Source organism: Anomaloglossus baeobatrachus, chromosome 3, assembly GCF_048569485.1.
Source record: "Anomaloglossus baeobatrachus isolate aAnoBae1 chromosome 3, aAnoBae1.hap1, whole genome shotgun sequence".
In the NCBI taxonomy this organism is placed as follows: domain Eukaryota; kingdom Metazoa; phylum Chordata; class Amphibia; order Anura; family Aromobatidae; genus Anomaloglossus; species Anomaloglossus baeobatrachus.
In genome coordinates this window covers 101,987,924-102,010,884 of record NC_134355.1, presented here as the reverse complement: position 1 = coordinate 102,010,884, position 22,961 = coordinate 101,987,924, and the positions used below count along the sequence as shown (strand labels likewise).

Here is a 22,961-nt window from a genome sequence, read left to right as displayed (position 1 = left end):
ATCATTGATCCTTTTCTTTGTTGGTGTTACAGCAAAATTCTATGAAAATTAGTAAATGACATTGCTTTTCTGCTTCCACAGAATTTTCTAAAAAAATAAAACTCATGAAATGGGTCTGGACAGAAATGATGGTTCCTCCTTAACTTAATATTTGGTTGCACAACCTTTTGAGGTAATCACTGCAATCAAACGATTCCTGTAACTGTCAATGAGACTTCTGCACCTCTCGACAGGTGTTTTGGCCACTCTTCAAGAGCAAACTGCTCCGGTTGTCTTGTGTTTGAAAGTCGCCTTTTCCAGATGACACATTTCAGCCCTTTCTCAACAGGATTTAGTTCAGGGCTCATACAAGCCACTTCAGAATAGTCCAGTGTTTTCCTCTTAGCCATTCTTGGGTGTTTTTAGATGTGTGTTTTGGTTCATTCTCCTGCTGCAAGACCCATGACCTGTGATTGAGACCAATCTTGCTGAAACTGGGCAGCACAATTCTCTTTAGAATCCCTTGATAATCTTGAGATTTGATTGTACCCTGCACAGATTCAAGACACCCTGTGCCAGATGCAGTAAAGCAGCCCCAGAACATAACAGAGCCTCCTCCATGTTGCACAGTAGGGACAGTGTACTTTTCTTGATATGCTTCATTTTTCCGTCTGTGAACATAGAGCTGATGTGCCTTGCGAAAATGTTCCATTTTTGTCTCATCTGTCCATAGAACATTCTCCCAGAAGCTTTTTGGCTTGTCAACATATAGTTTGGCAAGTTCCAGTCTGGCTTTTTTAGGTTGTTTTTTCAACAATGGTGTTCTCCTTGGTCATCTCCCATGAAGTCCACTTTGGCTCAAACTACAACGGATGGTGCGATCTGACAGTGATGTTCCTTGAGCTTGAAGTTCACCTTACTCTCGTTAGAAGTTTTTCTGGGCTCTTTTGTTACCATTTGTATTATCCTTCTCTTTGATTTGTCATCAATTTTCTTCCTGCGGCTACATCCAGGGAGGTTGGCTACAGTCCCATGGATCTTAATTTTTTGAATAATATGTCCAAATGTAGTCACAGGAACATCAAGCTGCTTGGAGATGGTCTTATAAGTTTACCTTTAACATGCATGTCTATAATTTTCTTTCTAATCTCCTGAGACAACTCTTTCCTTCACTTCCTTTGGTTCATGTTGAGTATGGTACACACCATGTCACCAAACAGCACACTGCATATCTGTATCCCTATACACAGGCTCACTATCTGATTACAAGATTGTAGACACCTGTGATGCTAATTAGTGGACATACCTTGAACTAACATGTCCCTTTTGTCCCATTATTTTCAGGATACCATCATTTCTGACTAAGCCTATTTCATGAGTTCTATTTTTTTTAAAAAATTGTGGCAGCATGATTGAAAAGCAATGTCTGACTTTTATTTGTTCATTTTCATAGATTTTTTTTTATTTATTATTACTTTTGTTAGATTCAAATTATTTCTGTTCGTGGGTTTTCCTTTCACTAAACGAAGGGTACCAACAAAATTTCAACCACGTGTGTTTGTGTGTGTATATGGATTTATATATATATATATATATATATATATATTCATATATATATTATATATATTGTGAACGTTGCTTACTGCAACCCGGGGGGTTTTACTCGCTTGCAGCGATGCATGGTAGCTTAGGCATACACAGGCAACACAGTCTCTCTCAAAAATGCAGCAGTTTATTAGTAACCAACATAAACTGCCATTCCAAAGCACAATGAAGCCTCTCCTGGCGTAAAGGAAAAGGTAAACTAAACACCTTCACATACCGTCGGCTTCAAGTCCATTTAAATGTCCATAGTGAAGGTATGGCTGTCTCCCCAGGAGACACAGATTTCTGGTCAGTCTTTGTAGCGGACTGCCCGATCAGGTTTGGACACGACGAGTGTCAGAGTGGAGCTCCCTCAGCCTCCACACACTCAGTTCCAGATGGTTGAAGGCAACCCACGCTTCCTTAGGCAGGGTCCTTCCAGAGGCTCCCACCTCTCTGAGAATAGCAGCCTCTTTACCTGCCTGAGGCTGCTCGTCATGCAGGGCTGATCCACACACACTTCACACTCACTGACAGTCTCCTAAATCAGCCTGGACACACCCACAGGTGGAGGTTTGTGTTTCCAGACCTGCTCAGCATACTGGCATTATAAAAGGGAACCTGACCCTTATATGCAGAACCAAGCCTTTGTGGAACTGCAAGTCCCATAGCAACTTCTTCACTTTAATATCGCAGGGACCTTCTCCATTGCGACACATAGCGACCACTTACCACATTGGTGGTCACTACCTCACAATATATATGAATATATATATATATATATATATATATATATATATATATATATTATATTTTATAGTAGGAAGATTTTCTATGTACTATTAATTGCTTTTTTTTTTAGTTATTAAATGTTTCTGCGGTGGATAACGACACTGGAACCAATGCTGTCATCTTATATTCCTTTATCGAAGCCTCCAACATGTTTTACATTGGAGAAGAGTCTGGTAGCATCTCCAACCTAAAACCTTTAGACTTTGAGGCAAGGGCAGAGCATGTGTTAACTGTGATTGCATACAGCCCAAACCACCATCATGCCCAGAGCACAGCCACCGTCACAGGTAACCGTCTATTCATTGTCTTATCATTATATATTACTTACAAATCAAAAAGTCAAGATGTACAGTATGTTTCAGGAAATCTCATTTCAGGAGCACTCTTGTAAAGAAATAAACCTGAGTAAATACGTATGTCCTAAATAATTTATGTAGTAAAAGACCTAGCAATCTCTCTCTTTATTGGCCTCGTTAAGATACTCCATAGACTTAAATTCTAATAACGACTTCCAGCTCATACATTAACCCACTGTGGTCCAGCTGTTCGGAATGTCAGTCATTTGAGTGAGAAGACCGAAACAGCGATCGAAATCGGGAAGACGGTGATTGATGACTATTTACTTGCATTTACAGTACACGGCACATGCATTCACACATTTTTAGTAAATGAAAAAATTAAGAGGAAGACGTCTTTAAATATCTGTGTTTGAATAGTGTAAGATGGCTTGTAACATACCTTCCTTGCCGCACATGGGCTTATGAATCTATGTGTTATTTTGTTTCTAAATATACGGAGGAGGTGCTGATTCCCAGATAGGGCTTTGATCGATCACACCATTACCTTACCCACCCAACAACACCTCCTTGTGCTTGATAAACTGGAATTAGGACACCATCGTTGCACCTGCAGCCTTATTATATGGAAATTAAAAGATGACCTTATTATTTGTACCTTATGCATTAATATAATTACTTTGACTCTAAGGTGAAATTATCATTACAATTTTTATACTTGTAACCAGTGGTGTACCGCTAGTGGCAACAAACCACACGTCTGTTATGGGGCCCATGGGTTGAAGGGGCGCGATGCCAACATCAGGCTTCCTCCGCCTGGTATGGTGCTATCAAGTGCAACGGCATCACATATACAAAAACAGTTGAAAGTAATGATATAAAGGGAGCCATCAGCTCCCTCTTCCATCATTCTCCTTGCACGTCTGAGTTCTGATGACATCATTACATCATACCCACTCTGCCGAGCAATGTAGAGCTGCAGACCAAACGCAGCAATGATTAAAATAGCAGGGGAATGGGTAGACGTGAGTCTTTTTTTAATCAATGAGAACCTTTACACAGTTTGCAGGGCTATATGGGGCCCATTATACAGTTTGGAGGGCTGTGTGAGGGCCATTTTACTGTTTGAAGGGCTAGTGGGGGCCATTATACTGTGTGCAAGCCATTATACAATGTGGAGGGGTCATCATACTGTATAGAGGGTTGTGTAAGGGACATTATTTTGGATGGAGGGCCATTATACTGTATGGGGGCTGAGTTTGAGCCATCATACTGTGTTGGGGTCACTCTGAGTGTATCATACTTTGCAGAGTGGAGGATAATGTAAGGTCATAAAACTGTGGATGTGTAGGGCACTGTGTAGACTTCACTGTGGGGATGTCATACTGTGTTGGGGGGCACTTTTGTTGGCATAGTATTTTAGGGGGGGACATGAAAGGGGTATCTTAATGTGTGGGAACACCAAGGGTGCTGTGTTAGTTTTAAGAGTTCATCATTATTATACTGTATGGCCTCTCTAGTTTTGTTTGTATCTGTTCTCTTTTTCTTGTACAGTCCCTGACAAAAGTTCTGTCGCTTATCCATGTTATGTAAATAAAAGCTTATAACCTGACTTTAAATTCACCCATTGGTTTCATAAATTACTCTTTTGAAAGCTGAAACCCTCCCAAATTTGGTTTAGGTTATGAAAATAAAGTTGCTGCAAAGCTAAAATAGTGATCATTTAATGAAGACAGAAAAGTCAGCTTTTGGCAAGACAAAAGTTTTGTCGCCTTGTCATATAATGCACCCATTCCTAGTTTATATCCTCACCTATGCTCACTAGATGATCGCTTAATTAGTGGGTGTGTATAAAAACAAACCCAGCACCCCAGACCTTCAGCTGAATTGCAACTTGACCAAAGCCTTGATTATGAAGAGGCTGAAGACCAGATCCACTGCAGAGGTGGCTGGCACCTTTAATGTGTCTCAGCGTCAAGTACAAAGAATTAAAAAAATATTTGAAGAGATTGGAGAGGTTTTTGAGAAGCCCAGGTCCAGCAGACCCCGCAAGACAACTGCCCAGGAGGAACGTTTGTTGGTTAGAAAATCCAAAGCCAGCCCCTCTTCCACTGCAGCAGAGCTCCAAAAGGCCTGGTCACCTCATATCCCTGTGTCAACTAGAACAATTTGTAGGATTCTGTCTCGAAATGGCCTCCATGGTCGAATCAGTGCCCAGAAGCCAGCACTAAACAAAAGGCAATTAAAAAAACATGTGGTATTTGCCAAGTCCCACAGCCTGCTAAACAGATGGATGCAGCATTTCAGCGGCAAACACACCTGGTTGAGTTCATACAACCAGTGCCTGATACATTCTGCTCATGATGAGGATGAGGCAGTATCTATTAGATGTCAGGTTCTCTTTAAAGGGAACCTGTCACCTACTCACCTGCAGTCGGTCTGATACTTTCTGGTCCAATGTGCGTCGCTGGTCTCGGGTCCGGCGCCTCCTCTATCTTTGCGATTGCCGTCTTCCTTGTTGCTTCATGTGGATGATGCGTCCTACATCATCCACACAGTGCCCTCCATTGCACTTCAGTGCACGCGCGCTTTGTACTGTACAAAGTATTGTAGTGCGCATGCTCGGGCGGTCTTTGACCTTTCCTTGTACCTGCACATTACAGTACTTTGCCCTCAGCATGGCAGAGAGAAGTACGTGTGCGCAGGAGCACAATGGAGGACTGTGTGGATGACATAGGATGTGTCTTCTACATGAAGCAGGAAGGAGAACAGCCATCGCACAAGATGGAGAATGCGCTAGGTCAAGATCAACGACGCCCATTGGAGCCGACCGGATCGGACCTCCCCACAGATGCGTAGGTCCCTCTAAGCAGTTTTTAATAGTGAATCATCACTGCAGGAGACAAGTGATTGACAAGATGAAAAAGAATCTGATATCTCTTATTAGACATATTTTAAAGTTTCTTATTGTCACTTTTTATTCATGAAAAATAAGTGTAGTTACTACTTAAAGGGAACCTGTCACCTGATTCACACTGCACAAAACACTACATGATTGCAGCCAGGTATTTTTCTCTGAAATCCCTCAGTGTTTCATAGAAGTTACACATTTAAGATCCAGGGACCATAGGAATAGATAAGACTAGTCCTCGTCCAACCCTGGCCGGCTCCTCCCAGCACCGCTGCACATGATTGACAGATCTCTCCCATGTGTATACATTATAGGCACATTTATATATCTACCCTGATGAGACTTGAACATAGATTCTTCCTCCTGTTCATTTTTGCAGTGCATGTAGAAGATGTCAATGAGGAAGGGCCTATGGTGGAATATCCCGTATACCATACTGTAATATGGGATGGTGAATTTGCAACTGGAAGTATGATTCTTGATGTGAATGCAAAAAAAGGAAATAAAAATATGGATGAAGGAATTCACTACTCCATTTCAGGTGCGCATCTTGCTTTTGTAACATATCAGTAGAATTTAGTAATAAAATATACATATTATGATGTCTTTTTCAATTGTAAAAAAAAACTAATTTTTTAAAAATGTTTTTTAGGTGATAACAGGGAGAAACTTTTTTCAATAGCGAATGCAACTGGTCACATCTTTCTGACAAAGGATCTCCCATTGCACAGCTTCCCTGAGTACTATGTCTTCACAGTCACTTGCATTGACAGCGGAAGCCCACCTCAATCCACATCCGTCAAGGTACTCCACATTATCCAGGCTCTTGTTTCATCATTTTGGGGATTCTGTATATTTAGATGGCAATAATATCACTGCATGCAGTCATTCTTGTTCTCAAAATGACGAAAACCTCAATGGAACCCCGACAGACCTGATGATGGGTATTTGAATAGTTGGAGGTGATTTAGCTTTGATGACACAACATGTTTTTCATTATGAACAAAAGCCATGACACTGGTCTGCATAGAATCTTAGCTCACATATACAGTATGTCTATCAATAGTAAGGCCTATATGGAATCATCATGTTTTTATTTGTATTTCAAGGTATTTGTGGTGATATCATCAAGCAATGTTACTGTGCCTATTTTCTCAGCCGAATATTATAATCCTGAACCGCTCAATAACTGGACCGTGCCTCATACATATTTAATACAGGTCAAAGCATTTTATCTACACTCATCCCTCAATTACAGTATAGAAGAAGCGATGGACAAAGGTAAGACTGATCATCGGAGTCAAAGCTCAACGTGGACTAAGATTTATCTGGGGTTTAAAGAGTTCTGGCATGTAAAAGGTTATTTGCAAAATAGCAAATTATACCCTACTCATTAGGTATAACGTTATGATTGTTGAGGATCTGATTGCTGGAAGACCCAGTGATCCCTAAAAGTAGAGCTCTGCAAAACCCTGCCTTGAATGGAGCATAGGTGCAGATGTGTCGCCCAGGAAATGGGGTACTGGGTCCCGGGTGTGGAGACACGGGGCTCAGTGGGTGCTCTTGTCCGCTGGCCCAGCCGCCTTTAGAAAGACAGCGTGGCTCAGGGCTCATGCCAACTGAACGCACGACCTCCTTACCCGTGGGCGGAACACTACTCAGACAACACAGGGTGAGGGAATCACAATATTAAAACTTTATTGGATCCCCAAAATATTAACGGCACATAACACATAACCAGCAAAACACACAAATGTAACAGGCAACAGAGTCTCACCCTTCCGCTGGCTCACCAGGGATTTCAATGTCCGTGCTTCAGAGCTTCCAGGGCTACTTACTCCAATCCAGCAGCACCCCGCTTTTGGCGGGCACCCACCAAGACTGGAATAATGCCAGATTTAGGAAGCTGGCTGAGGACTGCAAAGTCTGTAGCCAGGTGACTAGACTGTCCCAACCTGGGTTTCCTCCTTAAGTAGTCTCTGGTATGATGATATAATCCTGGCAGCCGGAGTCGAAATCCCTAGACTGTGGATGTGGTTTCCAATCAGAATCGAAGTCCCTAGATTGAAGCCATGTAGCCAAGTGATCCTGTAGTCGGAGCCAAAGTCCCTAGACCGAGTCCACAAGGCATCCTGGTTCTGAACCCTTTAGCCAGCTCCTAAGAGCTTAGACTGGATCATGCACATCCATCAACCACTGGTGACTCCAAGTAAGTCCCCTTTTTATAGCCATAGCCTTTCCTTTGTATATACTGTGCCCTTATCGGATTGGTTGTACAAGGTTGCTTCTCTTATTGGATGAATTTCAAGCTGCATGGATAATGTTCATTTAAATGATGTGGATAGAAAGACTGAGGGTTTTTACATGAAATCTGCAAGTCACAGACTAGACAATGGCTACTAAGGTAATTTACATTAGATTAGCAATACACAACTACATTACAATGAATGCTCAGAGGGGCCTGGCAGACACAATGGTTTAGCAAACATGAGTTAGCACACAGAAGAACAATACGTCTGGCTGAATTTTAAGAAACTTTAACCCATGCTAGGCACTGGGTGTCCATGTCGTCACACCGGGCAGTGTATAACTGAGGAATGTCACTTTGGTGGCCGTTGCCCAGTTCTGTGCCCTGGGTGCTTTTTAATGGGGAGTATTTACAGGGGAGATTAAAGTCATTTGTGTGACGCCAACTGCGGGTTGCGGTTAAGATTGTGGAACCGCCACTACTGAGTTGATTATCCCCAGGGCTGGTGGTAATGGCAGCTGTGGTGGTAAGCCCTCCACCAGTAGGGATGAGCCTGGGAGATGTATGATGGAGTAATAAGGGAGGCCACACCGTAGGTGGTAATTAACAGTCTCTACTCACTCTGGACCCTTGGATGGCTGGTTTAAGTCCCTGTATTTCCAGTGCGAGTTGATGAGTCGGTTGCTTTGTCCCTGGCACTCTCAGTGTGGTTGGGTCCCCGTAGCGTGGAGAGTTTGCGGTGGCAGTCTCCTCCATACAGCGAGCAGTGTGGACCCTGTAGGGCTGGTCTGTGTCCCGAACCCTGATCCTTGCTTTACTGCTGGTGCCCCCAGATTTGTGGGTCAGTGAGGTCCGTGAAGGTCTCTTCACTGTGCAGGTATTTGCCTGACCTAGGGCCCTGTGCCCCCTGCGTGCTCTGGTCCCAGCGGTACTTGGGTATACCCGTCCTGGTGACCACTCTCCCGTGCCCCCAGGCCACTGTTACATGACCCAGCTCTAGGCACGTCTTTCCACTTTCACTTCCTACTCAGACTGTCTGCTGTCCCCTCCCACCAGGTTGTCTAGTCCCCTGCCCTCTAGGTGGCCATCTCCTTGTGTGGAGTGGTAACTAGGATTTTCGTGCGTCTAGGTGTTGCTGGCACTGGTGTTCTAGGTCCCTGGGGGTAGGTCCTGCATCTCCATGAGGATACAGTTCCCTGTAGTGCCCTGAGTAGCTCAGGGGCGCTACACAGATGCTCGACCTCAGCTCCATTTATTGTCTATGGGAAGGAAGGAAACAGCAGAGAGCTATTCTCTGTTTGTTAAAGGGGTTGTCCACTACTCAGACAACCCCTTCTCAATCAACATGTTTTCCCCCACTAAGATAACAGCACTTATACTTACCTCTGGTGTTGGCGCCGTTCTAGCAGTGTGAGCCCTGAGCCCAATCAGTGCTGGCTTCACTTTTCAAATGAATCAAATATGAAGACGAAGTCAGAGCTGCGGCTAGGCGCTCACTTCTTCTTTATGTTTGATATGTCTGAAGGTGGGGGCAGTGAAATCTGTATTGATTGGGTGCAGGGATAGTGTGACATAACAGTGCCGTGTGAGCCCCGGGACAGCAAGTGCCAACAATGGCAGCAGAGGTGAATATAAGTGTTATCATTTTAACCGGGGCAAACATAGTGATTGAGTGATTGTGATTTAAGTTTGCCAATATATTTTAAAACTTTACCCTCTGCATGTGAAGAAAAAATGGAGAGCTGTAGAGGCATACATTTTTTTAAAGGGCATCTATCAGTAGGAGCAACACTTAAGTAGTCTATATAGGCATGTACGTAATAGAAATTTCAATAAAATTATATATTGATACCTGCAATCCAATGTCTTATTCCTGAGAAATTCACATTTTTTTTATATGTAAATGAGCTGTTAATATATATGGCACAGACACTGATCTACATGAGAATCTGCCTCCAAAGCTTATTTTAAATAAAAGTAGGTGCTACCATTGTAAGACATGTAAAGACTGACAGTCTGCTCTCCTGGATCTACATGTCTCACACTGGTAATGCCTCCTTTCATTTACAATAATCTCTGAAAGCAGATTATCAGGGAGATCTGAGTCCAGTTTATAGATCTTAACAGCTTATTTACATATTAAGAAAAATGTGGATATCTTTGAAAGAAAACATTTGATGGCAGATATGAAGGTATCTTTTTATTCAGCTTCCTATGACCTCCATGCCCATATAGACGTTTTAGGAAGGTTAATCCTATCGACAGATTTAGTTTAATATTTGTGTGTTAAAATATACCTTAAAGGGAACCTGTCACCATGAAATTGCAGTCCAATCTGCAGACACCATGTTAGAGAGCAAGGAAAGCTCTGTAGATTCATATATATATACAGTAGTATAAGATTCCATATAACCTTTGTTTTAGGTATTTAAAGTTCTGCCTCTTCTATGATTTTTGGTTCAGTGGGTCCAGTCTGATCAGTGATTGACAACTTTCTTTGTATAAATGTACATACAGAGATAGCTGTAAATCACTACTAGGAGCACCCACTGGATCAAAAATCCTATAAACAGCAGATGTTAACATGCTTAAAATACAGGTTTACTGATTTTTTTTTTTCTCTCTACACTATACATCAGTCAACTCAACTCCTATTACTCTATAACAGGGGTCGGGAACCTATTGCTCACGACTCGAGCCAGATGTGGCTCTTTTGATGACTGCATCTGGTTTGCAGACAAATCTTTAATGAAAAAAATACCGTATTTTCCGGTTTGTAAGACTGGGCGAAAAATCGGGGTGTGTCTTACAAACCAAATATGGCTTACCAGGGCGGCAGTGGTGGTGCAGGGTCGGCGATACTGCGGGCTTGTGGGGTGTTGCGGTGGCAGACGCCTTTGATTTGTGGGCTGCTTTGAATCTCCTGCAGTTAACAAGATCGACTTCAAGAAAATGGACGCGGAAGCGGTGTGTGCACAGATAGGACTCCGCAACCATTTTCTTGAAGTCCATCGCGTCGATCTGCGCTCGCACTGCGGCCATTTTCTTGAAGTCGGTCTTGTCAACATCGGGAGATTCAAAGCAACCCGCCGGCAGATCAATGGTCCTTGCTACCGTGACACACCATGAACCCGCAGTATTGCCGACCCTCCGTTGACGCACACTGAGCAACAACACCCACTCTTCCAAGCCCCCTGGTAGATTAATGGTGCCCACAAGCCCGCTGCAGTTTCGCCGACCCTCTGCACACTGACCCTCTTGAGCCGCGACACCCCCTCCTCCGTGCCCGCAACATCACCTATCCTGCCTCCTGGGACCTTGTGAATCGCTCCACCACCACCGCTCTCCCTGGTGAGTATGGCTCTCACAGAATTACATTTTAAAATATGTGGTATTCATGGCTCTCTCAGCCAAAATGGTTCCCGACCCCTGCTCTATAACATGATGCCTGAAGATTGGACATCATTTTCATGGTGACAGGTTCCCTTTAATATTTACTGCTGTATATGTTGGTACTATTTGCACCTACAACCACGATACCAGCTCACCGCTCACTGTGTTACAAGGACTAAATCACTTGATCCTGCACGGATGATCCCAGGTGAGGACGTCCACAATTCAGGAGGTAAAATATCCAGCGGATCACAGGCAAATTTAAAATTCAAGTAGCTTTATTTCTTACCATCACCGAAGAAGAGCTTGCACGTCTTCTCTCAAAAGCGCACCTCACCACTTGCGCACTTGACCCCATCCCATCCCACCTCCTCCCCAACTTCGCCCCTATCCTTATTCCAGCCTTAACCCATCTTTTCAACCTATCTTTAACGACTGGTACCTTCCCTTCTGCCTTTAAACATGCATCAGTCACACCTATCCTAAAGAAACCTTCCCTCGACCCAACCTCTACTAACAGCTACCGCCCTATATCACTACTCCCGTTCACCTCAAAACTCCTGGAACAGCACGTCCATGCTGCACTTTCCTCCCACCTCTCCTCTAACTTTCTCTTTGACAACCTACAGTCCGGCTTCCGTCCTCATCATTCTACCGAAACTGCCCTGACTAAAATCACGAATGACTTACTGCCAAAGCTAACAAGCACTTCTCCATACTCCTACTTCTAGACCTGTCCTCAGCCTTCGATACTGTCGACCACTCCCTCCTATTACAGATCCTCTCTTCCCTTTGTGTCAGAGATCTCGCCCTTTCTTGGATCTCTTCATACCTTTCCAACCGCACTTTTAGTGTCTCCCACTCCCACACAACCTCTTCATCCCGCCATCTCTCTGTTGGCATCCCTCAAGGCTCTGTCCTGGGACCCTTGCTTTTTTCTATCTATACATTTGGCCTGGGACAACTCATAAAGTTCCATGGCTTCCAGTACCACCTATATGCCGATGACACTTAGATCTACCTCTCTGGCCCAGATGTCACATCTCTGCTGTCCAGAATCCCTAAGTGTCTATCTGCTATATCCTCCTTTTTCTCCTCTCGCTTCCTAAAGCTCAATGTGGCCGAAACTGAACTTATCATCTTTCCACCATCTCACCTACACTCTCCACCTGATCTATCTATTACAATAAATAACATCACGCTCTCCCCAGCACCCAAAGTTCGCTGCCTCGGAGTGACCTTTGACTCTGCCTTGTCCTTTATACCACACATCCAATTCCTCGCCACCTCGTGCCATCTTCAACTCAAAAATATTTTCAGAGTCCGTCCTTTCCTCAACTCGCATGCTAGTGCATGCCCTCATATTCTCCCGCCTTGATTACTGTAACATCCTCCTCTGTGACCTCCCTGATAACACGCTCGTCCCTCTCCAGTCCATCCTTAATTCTGCTGCCCGACTGATCCACCTCTCTCCTCAATACCACCCTGCTTCTCCTTTCTGAAAGTCCCTCCACTGGCTCCCAATCTTCCACCGTATCCAATTCAAACTACTAACACTGACCTACAAAGCTGTGCATAATCTGTCTCCTATATATATCTCTGAACTAATCTCCCACTACAGTCCAACACGTCACCTCCGGTCCTCCCAAGATCTCCTTCTCTCCTCCTCTCTCATTCGTTCCTTATGCAGCCGACTCCAAGACTTCTCCCGAGCATCCCCAGTCTTCTGGAACTCGCTGCCTCAACACGTCAGACTATCTGCTACCCTTGTAAGCTTCACACGGAACCTGAAAACCCATCTGTTTAGAAATGCCTATAATCTACAATGACCTCACTGCTTCACTACCGTGCGGAGCTGCCGCCTGACCACCGTGCGGAGCTGCCGCCCAATCTACACCCCACCTACTGTCTCCTCCCCAAAATCCTATAGAATGTAAGTCCGCAAGGATAGGGCCCTTTCCCTCTGTACTAGTCTGTCTACTGTAACTTGTGTATGTATTCTGTATGTAACCCCTTCTCATCTACAGCACCATGGAATCAATGGTGCTCTATAAATAAATAATAATAATAATAACATTCTTAAAGTCCACATCATGGAATCCAGCAGACAGGTACAAGGAATACATAAATGACCATCATCTAATGCGTTTCGACATTTCAAATTGTCATAAAGTCTTATTCATTGATGATCATCCATGAATAAGACTTTATGACAATTTGAAATGTCGAAACGCATTGGATGATGGTTATTTATGTATTCCTTGTACCTGTCTGCTGGATTCCATGATATGGACTTTAACAATGTAAGAAATAAAGCTACTTGAATTTTAAATTTGCCTGTAATCCGCTGGATATTTTACCTCCTGTATTTGCACCTACAGTGTAGCATAAATAATTCATGCTGCCAATATCAATCTATCGACATAGGAGGTTGCCCTGCAAATTGCCACCTTGCCTATAGCAGTTATGTCACTGTAAGCTTTGGCTAAGTCTGGTATAATCTACAAGACAAGTGAGCGATGATCTGCGTTTTATAAAATATTCTATGTATATATTAAATATAGACTATTTTGACGTTGATCCACTGTCTGGAAGAATAAGAACAAAGAAACTACTACAGATCGAAGATTTTCCTAGTAATGTGACCGTAAAGGCAGCGGATTCACAAAGACCCTGGATATACAGTGAAGCTATCGTACATGTGACTGTTATCAATAGCAATCAATTTGCTCCTGTCTTCACCAACTCTCTGAAAAAAGCGACTGTAAAAGAGGTGAGATTACATTATTAAAGGGACAATTAGAGTGATATACAGAATAGGAATATAGGAATTCTGACTCTGAAGATGTGTGAGAGCGATGACTGGTCAAGGGCGGCTGTCACATGCCGTATGTCATGTATGGTGTAAATAGCAATGTTCTACTGAATCTGGCACAGTTATTTTCTTCCTACACCTCTACATTGCTGATTTCAGCCCCCCATTCTCTATATGTAAATATAGTCTTGTTAGCCAAATGGGCATCGGTGGCATCTCTTCTCTGTGGGTGTATTCTTGAGGACTAAGCCAAGTTGGTTAAAAAAATAAAATAGTAGATTTACATATGAAGCGGGGGAGGGAGCAAACATCAGGAATGGAGAGGTGCAAAAACCAAAGATAAACAATGTTAGAATAAGGAAAACAGCACGTTAACTCCACGTAAAAATAAAAAGGTCACTTATTTATGGTAAGCAGCAGCTCCCATATGGGGCAGTGGGAATTACCGAAGTGTGAACACCTTGATGGTTCAATTTCTATATAAATTTAGGTTTTTTATTTCATATCACAGCAGCTGTTTGTATGATGGTGACACAAATGGGAATGGGTTGCAGGGCAAGTGTATCACATGCCGATCTGCTAAATGTACTTGTACAAGAGAAAGTGTGATCAACAGTACATGTCAACTGCACACATTATGTGTAACTGTATGTAGAGTGTGCGTATGCATGTCTGTATATAGTGAGTATGCATATGCATGTCTGTATGTAGTGCGTATGCGTATGCATATCTGTATATAGTGAGTGCGCGTATGCATGTCTGTATGTAGTGAGTGTGCATATGCATGCCTGTATATAGTGAGTGTGCATATGCATGTCTGTATATAGTGAGTGTGTGTTTGCATGTCTATGTAATGGGTCTGTGTATGCATGTCTGTATATAGTGAGTGTGCCTATGCATAGCTGTATGTAGTGAGTGTGCATATGCATGTCTGTATGTAGTCACTGTGCATATGCATGTCTGTATTTATGTGAGTGTGCATATGCATGTCTGTAGCAATTCACAAGAAAGAAGGGCAGGGCACTACTTCCAATGAGGACTATCCAGTTTCAACATTTAACAGCTAATCACATGAAGCACACACGGTGCTGTTAGTCTCTGCGATCACATAAAAAAACTTCCAGGGAAGGCTGTTAAGAGTGACAGCTACGGGGTGCTTATTCCAAAAGCATCAGGAGATGTGACTTCAGAAGTAAGGAAAAAACGGAACCAGCACTCACCGGTATTTGCTGTGTAGCACTCAGGTTTATTTCGCAAACGGAGGGTACATGCTTCGGCGTTACAGGGAGGGAAAGAGGATGGTCAGCACACAAAGACGACGGCCGTTTCGCCCCTAAGGGTGGGGCTTCGACGGGTCTTGCAAATTAGTGACCTCACTAGCAATTTATAAAAAAGCAGCAAGCTCCAATCTTAGTGCAGGTGACTTAAAAACAAATAAAAACATAACGTCCGAATGGACTTAATATCACTAAATGGACCGCAATGACGGGCACACTGTATTATTATGTGTAATTATGCTATAAATGATGACTTTTTTTCAGCCTAAAAAAACAACTAAGTCGTTTTTTTCATTAAAGCCTAGCGGCCCCATTGCATTATATCTAATAATATATTCAGCTTCTTTTTGCAAAAGAAATTTATGAGTATCACCTCCACTGGGTGAGGGTACCACCAAATCTAATCCAGCAAACATCAAAACGTTACAATTTGCCTCATGTGAGTTTTTATATATGCTGGATCATTTTAGTGGCACCCACTCCTGTGGATATAGAATTTCGATGTTCACGGAAACGCACAAAAAGCGGTCTAATCGTCTTCCCGATATAATAAAAGCCACAAGGGCAGAAGACGATATAAATTACCATTTTAGTTCTACATGTAATGAGATGTTTGGTTGTGTGCCAGGCATTACCTACTTTAAAAGATTTCCCGGTGAGGTGGAATTGACAGAAAGAACAATTGCCGCACTTATGATTGCCCACAGGGCCAAAATGATGCAGCCAGGTAGAGGTTGGTATGTAGCGTTTTTTTACTAACATATCTCCGATGTTTTTAGACCGTCTATATGTGATTAGTGGTCTATTTTTAGCTATGTCAGTTAAATCTTTATCTTTTTTTATTAGATGCCAGTTTTTATTTATTATAGATCGGATGGTATTGTCCATAGGACTAAATTTAAAATTGAACATCAGACGTTTTTGTGAACTGCTTTTTTGATCATTATTGGCAACTATTTTTCTAGACGATTTATTTTTTTTTTCTTTTTCTTTTGCTACCTTTTTAATAGCTCGTTCCTGTGCTGCAATTATCTCGGTCTGTGGGTAACCACGTTCAAAAAATCTTTTCTGAAGATCCAGAATTTGTTCATTTAATTTCTCAGGATTATTCGTAATTCTGTAGAGACGTAAAAACTGGCTGTATGGGATGGATTTGAGGACATGTCTCGGGTGGGCACTTTTATGATGTAACAAATTGTTCACTGCTATAGGCTTCCTAAAAATCTCTCGTATGATTTGCCCTTCTTTAATCACTAATTTAACGTCTAAAAATTCGATTTCTTTTTCCCCAAATTGATGGGTAAATAGCATATTGTATTTATTTGTTACGTTTAAGTGATGGACAAATGCTTTTACGTCACTCTCTTCTCCATCCCATACAATCAGGACATCATCCACAAAATGTAAATACAGTTTTATGTGTTTGATAAACGGATTATTCAGGCCATATATCAGGTCTTCCTCTACTGTGACCAGGTATAAATTTGCAAAGGTGCAGGCCACAGGAGTCCCCATCGCCACCCCACTGTGTTGCACAAACCAATCATTCCCGAATTTGAAAGCATTGTGTGTGAGAACAAACAATAATGCTTCCTCAATGAATTTAATTTGTTCTGGGACTTCTCCTATTTTATTAAGTCTATCTACAATAACTTCCACTCCTTGCCGTTGTGGTATTCGTGTATATAGACTCTCGATGTCTAAAGAAACCCATTTAAATGAGAGCTGCCATTCAAAGCTTTCTAACTGGTACAACAAATCACTTGTGTCTTTTATGAAAGATGGAATACAAGCCAATAAGGGATGAAGCAACCAGTCGAGATAATTAGACAATGGCTCAGTCAGGGAGCCAACTCCCGAGACAATAGGTCTCCCTGGGGGTGTAACAATTGACTTATGGATTTTAGGAACTGAGTACCAGTGAGGCCTATTTGGAAAAGCGGGGAGTAATTTTTCCGCTCTGTTTTTTGTCAGAAAACCTAGGACAACTTGCCTGTTCAGAAATCCCCTCAGTTTTTCTTTAAATTTTATTGTAGGGTCTCCTTTAAGAGCCCCATAAACCTCATTGTTACTCAGTTGATTCTGTGCTTCTTTCAGGTAATATTGCGTGTCCAAGAGCACCGTCGCACCCCCTTGTCTGCTTTTCTTATAGTCACATTTTTCAGTGACTGTAGTTTTTTTAACGCAAGTTTTTCTGTTGTAGATAAGTTATCAGGAAAGGCGGGGTATGACAGCGCCCGTATGTCACGCAACACAATTTCCTGAAATAGGTCAATATTGTTGCCTGGTGAGACAGGAGGAAAAAATGTAGATTTCACTCCCCCTGTAAAAATTGAAATTTCTCCTTGTGGCTCCCTGACTGAATCAATATCAAACCCTAGTATATTTTCGTCGGTGATGCTTAATAACAATGCTGCCTCTGTCAAATTATTGTCATATTCTGCACTTCCATAACAGAAGCCGATAGGATCCGCAATACATTGTCTTTCTGACCAGTCCGTTGTGGGTAATGCATTCTTCTTTTTTTCAGTGGATTTAGTTGAAAAAAAAATTTTCAAGTGCAATTTCCGACAAGCCTTGTACAGATCTATTTCAAAGCTTACGATGTCAAAACTTTCTGGGACACAATAATTAAGGCCTTTTTCTAGTACTGTGATCATCTCTTTGTCCAAAACATGACTAGTCAAGTTGAACATTTTTTGTTTAGATGGAATAATTAGGCCCTCCAGGCTACTTTCTTCCTTTTCCCGGTTGTGATGCCGTCTGTGCTTCCCCCGGTCCCTTCTTGTACGGCGTCTAAAGGGTTAATTTGTGCTGTTGCTACAGAATCCATACTCAGTCTTCTCTTTTGTGGTGGTGGCTCATCTTGGCCACTAGAATCCGAGTCTGTTGTCCACGCCATTTTCTTGTATTTATTCTTATTACTGGATCTGAAAGGTTTTTTATTTGTCCTGTTTTTCTTAAAAAACGGCATTTCAGTATTTTTATTCCAACTGAAGATGTTGCCTGTCTCATAGTCCATTTTGTCTCTCAGGAATTTTTCTTTTTTCCGTTCTTTAACTATGGTCTGGAAGGGGACTAACTTTTTATCTAAATTACTTAGGAACTTTTTCCATTGCTCTTTTGAGATTCTAGTTTCTAATTCTGATCTTAATTTCACTAATTCTGTTGTAATGTTCTCATGTTCTTGCTCGTTTTTCTGCAAGACTAGCTCTAAAAAATTTTTAGAGCTATCAATTTGGACTTGTTCCCATAATTTCTTAAATTCAACATCTTCCTGGTAAAAGGAAATCGCCTTCATGACTCTTAAGCCTCTTGGCACGCGGCCGCATTCCTTATACGACCGTAAGGACTGTGCTGACCAGAACAATGAAATTTCTTTTTCCGCAAGGCTGGCTATTTTATTTTCCAAGTTTCTAGTACTCATGACTTCAGTGTCTGCTTTGTCATTGCAATCCAGAAAATATGTGCTGGCATCCTCCCTCCCTGAAAAAATGCCTTGTTCATTTGAACTAGCTTCCTCCATATGCTCTGAGTCCATTCCTGCTGAGTTCTGTATTATGTTTAGTGATATATAGCTGTAATAAAGTCCAAAAGAACCGTGTGCTCACTTGTCTTGCTAAATTCTACTAAAAAAAAGGGGGCTGAAAGCCCGTACTTACGAAGCGCTCACTGATATCCTAATCAGGCACGAATACTAATATTCTTTATAGCAAGATACTATTTATTTTAATAGCACATGAATAGTCAATGGTACATATAGGCATTAGCATAGAATCTTATACAATAACAGAAATATGCATCAACATTACCGTTTGTTGTAGCAATCCTTTCACATCGGAGGGACTCGATTTAATGATAAGGAAACAACATGGCATCTTGCATCACAGGAGCAGTGCGTACATTTCAATGTCCTGGAAGGTTTCCCTAACATTAAGTGAGTCCGGTGTATTTTTATAGGAAAACTTTGTAGGTTGTGTTTAAATGGTCACCAGCATGTGACAGCTGAGTCATGTTCATGTAACTTGACCACAAACTGCTGTGGGCACCAGCAGCTTCCTGCACATTTACTTGTACATCCTGCCAGTTGACAACTGACCGACCACAGTTGACCATAGTTTTAGTGAAATATTGCAAGGAGACGTTAATTTTACATGTGCTATTAAAATAAATAGTATCTTGCTATAAAGAATATTAGTATTCGTGCCTGATTAGGATATCAGTGAGCGCTTCGTAAGTACGGGCTTTCAGCCCCCTTTTTTTAGTAGAATTTAGCAAGACAAGTGAGCACACGGTTCTTTTGGACTTTATTACAGCTATATATCACTAAACATAATACAGAACTTCTCAGCAGGAATGGACTCAGAGCATATGGAGGAAGCTAGTTCAAATGAACAAGGCATTTTTTCAGGGAGGGAGGATGCCAGCACATATTTTCTGGATTGCAATGACAAAGCAGACACTGAAGTCATGAGTACAAGAAACTTGGAAAATAAAATAGCCAGCCTTGTGGAAAAAGAAATTTCGTTGTTCTGGTCAGCACAGTCCTTACGGTCATATAAGGAATGCGGCCGCGTGCCAAGAGGCTTAAGGCGGGCTTTGCACACTACGACATCGCAGGCCGATGCTGCGATGCCGAGTGCGATAGTGCCCGCCCCCGTCGCAGCAGCGATATGTGATGATAGCTGGCGTAGCGAAAGTTATCGCTACGCCAGCTTCACACACACACTCACCTGCCGTGCGACGTTCCTGTGGCCGGCGACCCGCCTCCTTGTTAAGGGGGCGGGTCGTGCGGCGTCACTGCGACGTCACACGGCAGGCGGCCAATCAGAGCGGAGGGGCGGAGATGAGCAGGATGTAAACATCCTGCCCACCTCCTTCCTTCCGCATATCCTACGGAAGCCGCAGTGAGGCCGGTAGGAGACGTTCCTCGCTCCTGCGACTTCACACACAGCGATGTGTGCTGCCGCAGGAGCGAGGAACAACATCGGACCATTGCGTCAGCGTAATTATGGATTACGCCGACGCTGTACCGATGATACGATTACGACGCTTTTGCGCTCGTTAATCGTATCATCCAGCCTTTACACACTGCGATGTCGCATGCGATGCCGGAAGTGCGTCATTTTCAATTTGACCCCACCGACATCGCACCTGCGATGTCGCAGTGTGCAAAGTGCCCCTAAGAGTCATGAAGGCGATTTCCTTTTACCAGGAAGATGTTGAATTTAAGAAATTATGGGAACAAGTCCAAATTGATAGCTCTAAAAATTTTTTAGAGCTAGTCTTGCAGAAAAACGAGCAAGAACATGAGAACATTACAACAGAATTAGTGAAATTAAGATCAGAATTAGAAACTAGAATCTCAAAAGAGCAAAGGAAAAAGTTCCTAAGTAATTTAGATAAAAAGTTAGTCCCCTTCCAGACCATAGTTAAAGAACGGAAAAAAGAAAAATTCCTGAGAGATAAAATGGACTATGAGACAGGCAACATCTTCAGTTGGAATAAAAATACTGAAATGCCGTTTTTTAAGAAAAACAGGACAAATAAAAAACCTTTCAGATCCAGTAATAAGAATAAATACAAGAAAATGGCGTGGACAACAGACTCGGATTCTAGTGGCCAAGATGAGCCACCACCACAAAAGAGAAGACTGAGTATGGATTCTGTAGCAACAGCACAAATTAACCCTTTAGACGCCGTACAAGAAGGGACCGGGGGAAGCACAGACGGCATCACAACCAGGAAAAGGAAGAAAGTAGCCTGGAGGGCCTAATTATTCCATCTAAACAAAAAATTTTCAACTTGACTAGTCATGTTTTGGACAAAGAGATGATCACAGTACTAGAAAAAGGCCTTAATTATTGTGTCCCAGAAAGTTTTGACATCGTAAGCTTTGAAATAGATCTGTACAAGGCTTGTCGGAAATTGCACTTGAAAATTTTTTTTTCAACTAAATCCACCGAAAAAAAGAAGAATGCATTACCCACAACGGACTGGTCAGAAAGACAATGTATTGCGGATCCTATCGGCTTCTGTTATGGAAGTGCAGAATATGACAATAATTTGACAGAGGCAGTATTGTTATTAAGCATCACCGACGAAAATATACCAGGGTTTGATATTGATTCAGTCAGGGAGCCACAAGGAGAAATTTCAATTTTTACAGGGGGAGTGAAATCTACATTTTTTCCTCCTGTCTCACCAGGCAACAATATTGACCTATTTCAGGAAATTGTGTTGCGTGACATACGGGCGCTGTCATACCCCGCCTATCCTGATAACTTATCTACAACAGAAAAACTTGCGTTAAAAAAACTACAGTCACTGAAAAATGTGAGTATAAGAAAAGCAGACAAGGGGGTGCGACGGTGCTCTTGGACACGCAATATTACCTGAAAGAAGCACAGAATCAACTGAGTAACAATGAGGTTTATGGGGCTCTTAAAGGAGACCCTACAATAAAATTTAAAGAAAAACTGAGGGGATTTCTGAACAGGCAAGTTGTCCTAGGTTTTCTGACAAAAAACAGAGTGGAAAAATTACTCCCCGCTTTTCCAAATAGGCCTCACTGGTACTCAGTTCCTAAAATCCATAAGTCAATTGTTACACCCCCAGGGAGACCTATTGTCTCGGGAGTTGGCTCCCTGACTGAGCCATTGTCTAATTATCTCGACTGGTTGCTTCATCCCTTATTGGCTTGTATTCCATCTTTCATAAAAGACACAAGTGATTTGTTGTACCAGTTACAAAGCTTTGAATGGCAGCCCCCATTTAAATGGGTTTCTTTAGACATCGAGAGTCTATATACACGAATACCACAACGGCAAGGAGTGGAAGTTATTGTAGATAGACTTAATAAAATAGGAGAAGCCCCAGAACAAATTAAATTCATTGAGGAAGCATTATTGTTTGTTCTCACACACAATGCTTTCAAATTCGGGAATGATTGGTTTGTGCAACACAGTGGGGTGGCGATGGGGACTCCTGTGGCCTGCACCTTTGCAAATTTATACCTGGTCACAGTAGAGGAAGACCTGATATATGGCCTGAATAATCCGTTTATCAAACACATAAAACTGTATTTACGTTTTGTGGATGATGTCCTGATTGTATGGGATGGAGAAGAGAGTGACGTAAAAGCATTTGTCCATCACTTAAACGTAACAAATAAATACAATATGCTATTTACCCATCAATTTGGGGAAAAAGAAATCGAATTTTTAGACGTTAAATTAGTGATTAAAGAAGGGCAAATCACACGAGAGATTTTTAGGAAGCCTATGGCAGTGAACAATTTGTTACATCATAAAAGTGCCCACCCGAGACATGTCCTCAAATCCATCCCATACAGCCAGTTTTTACGTCTCTACAGAATTACGAATAATCCTGAGAAATTAAATGAACAAATTCTGGATCTTCAGAAAAGATTTTTTGAACGTGGTTACCCACAGACCGAGATAATTGCAGCACAGGAACGAGCTATTAAAAAGGTAGCAAAAGAAAAAGAAAAAAAAAATAAATCGTCTAGAAAAATAGTTGCCAATAATGATCAAAAAAGCAGTTCACAATAACGTCTGATGTTCAATTTTAAATTTAGTCCTATGGACAATACCATCCGATCTATAATAAATAAAAACTGGCATCTAATAAAAAAAGATAAAGA

General features: G+C 42.1%; 1 protein-coding gene across 1 annotated transcript in view; it reads left to right on the top strand.

Annotated features, from left to right (window-relative positions):
• The window catches only part of LOC142297178 (protocadherin Fat 4-like), a 225,280-nt gene that overhangs the window by 100,359 nt on the left and 101,960 nt on the right, over positions 1-22,961 (top strand). Inside the window, exons 18-22 of the mRNA XM_075341447.1 lie at positions 2,426-2,642; positions 5,942-6,103; positions 6,215-6,366; positions 6,672-6,843; positions 13,768-13,976. Of these exons, the coding sequence (XP_075197562.1) occupies positions 2,426-2,642; positions 5,942-6,103; positions 6,215-6,366; positions 6,672-6,843; positions 13,768-13,976 (912 nt within the window). The remainder of the gene's footprint in view (positions 1-2,425; positions 2,643-5,941; positions 6,104-6,214; positions 6,367-6,671; positions 6,844-13,767; positions 13,977-22,961) is intronic.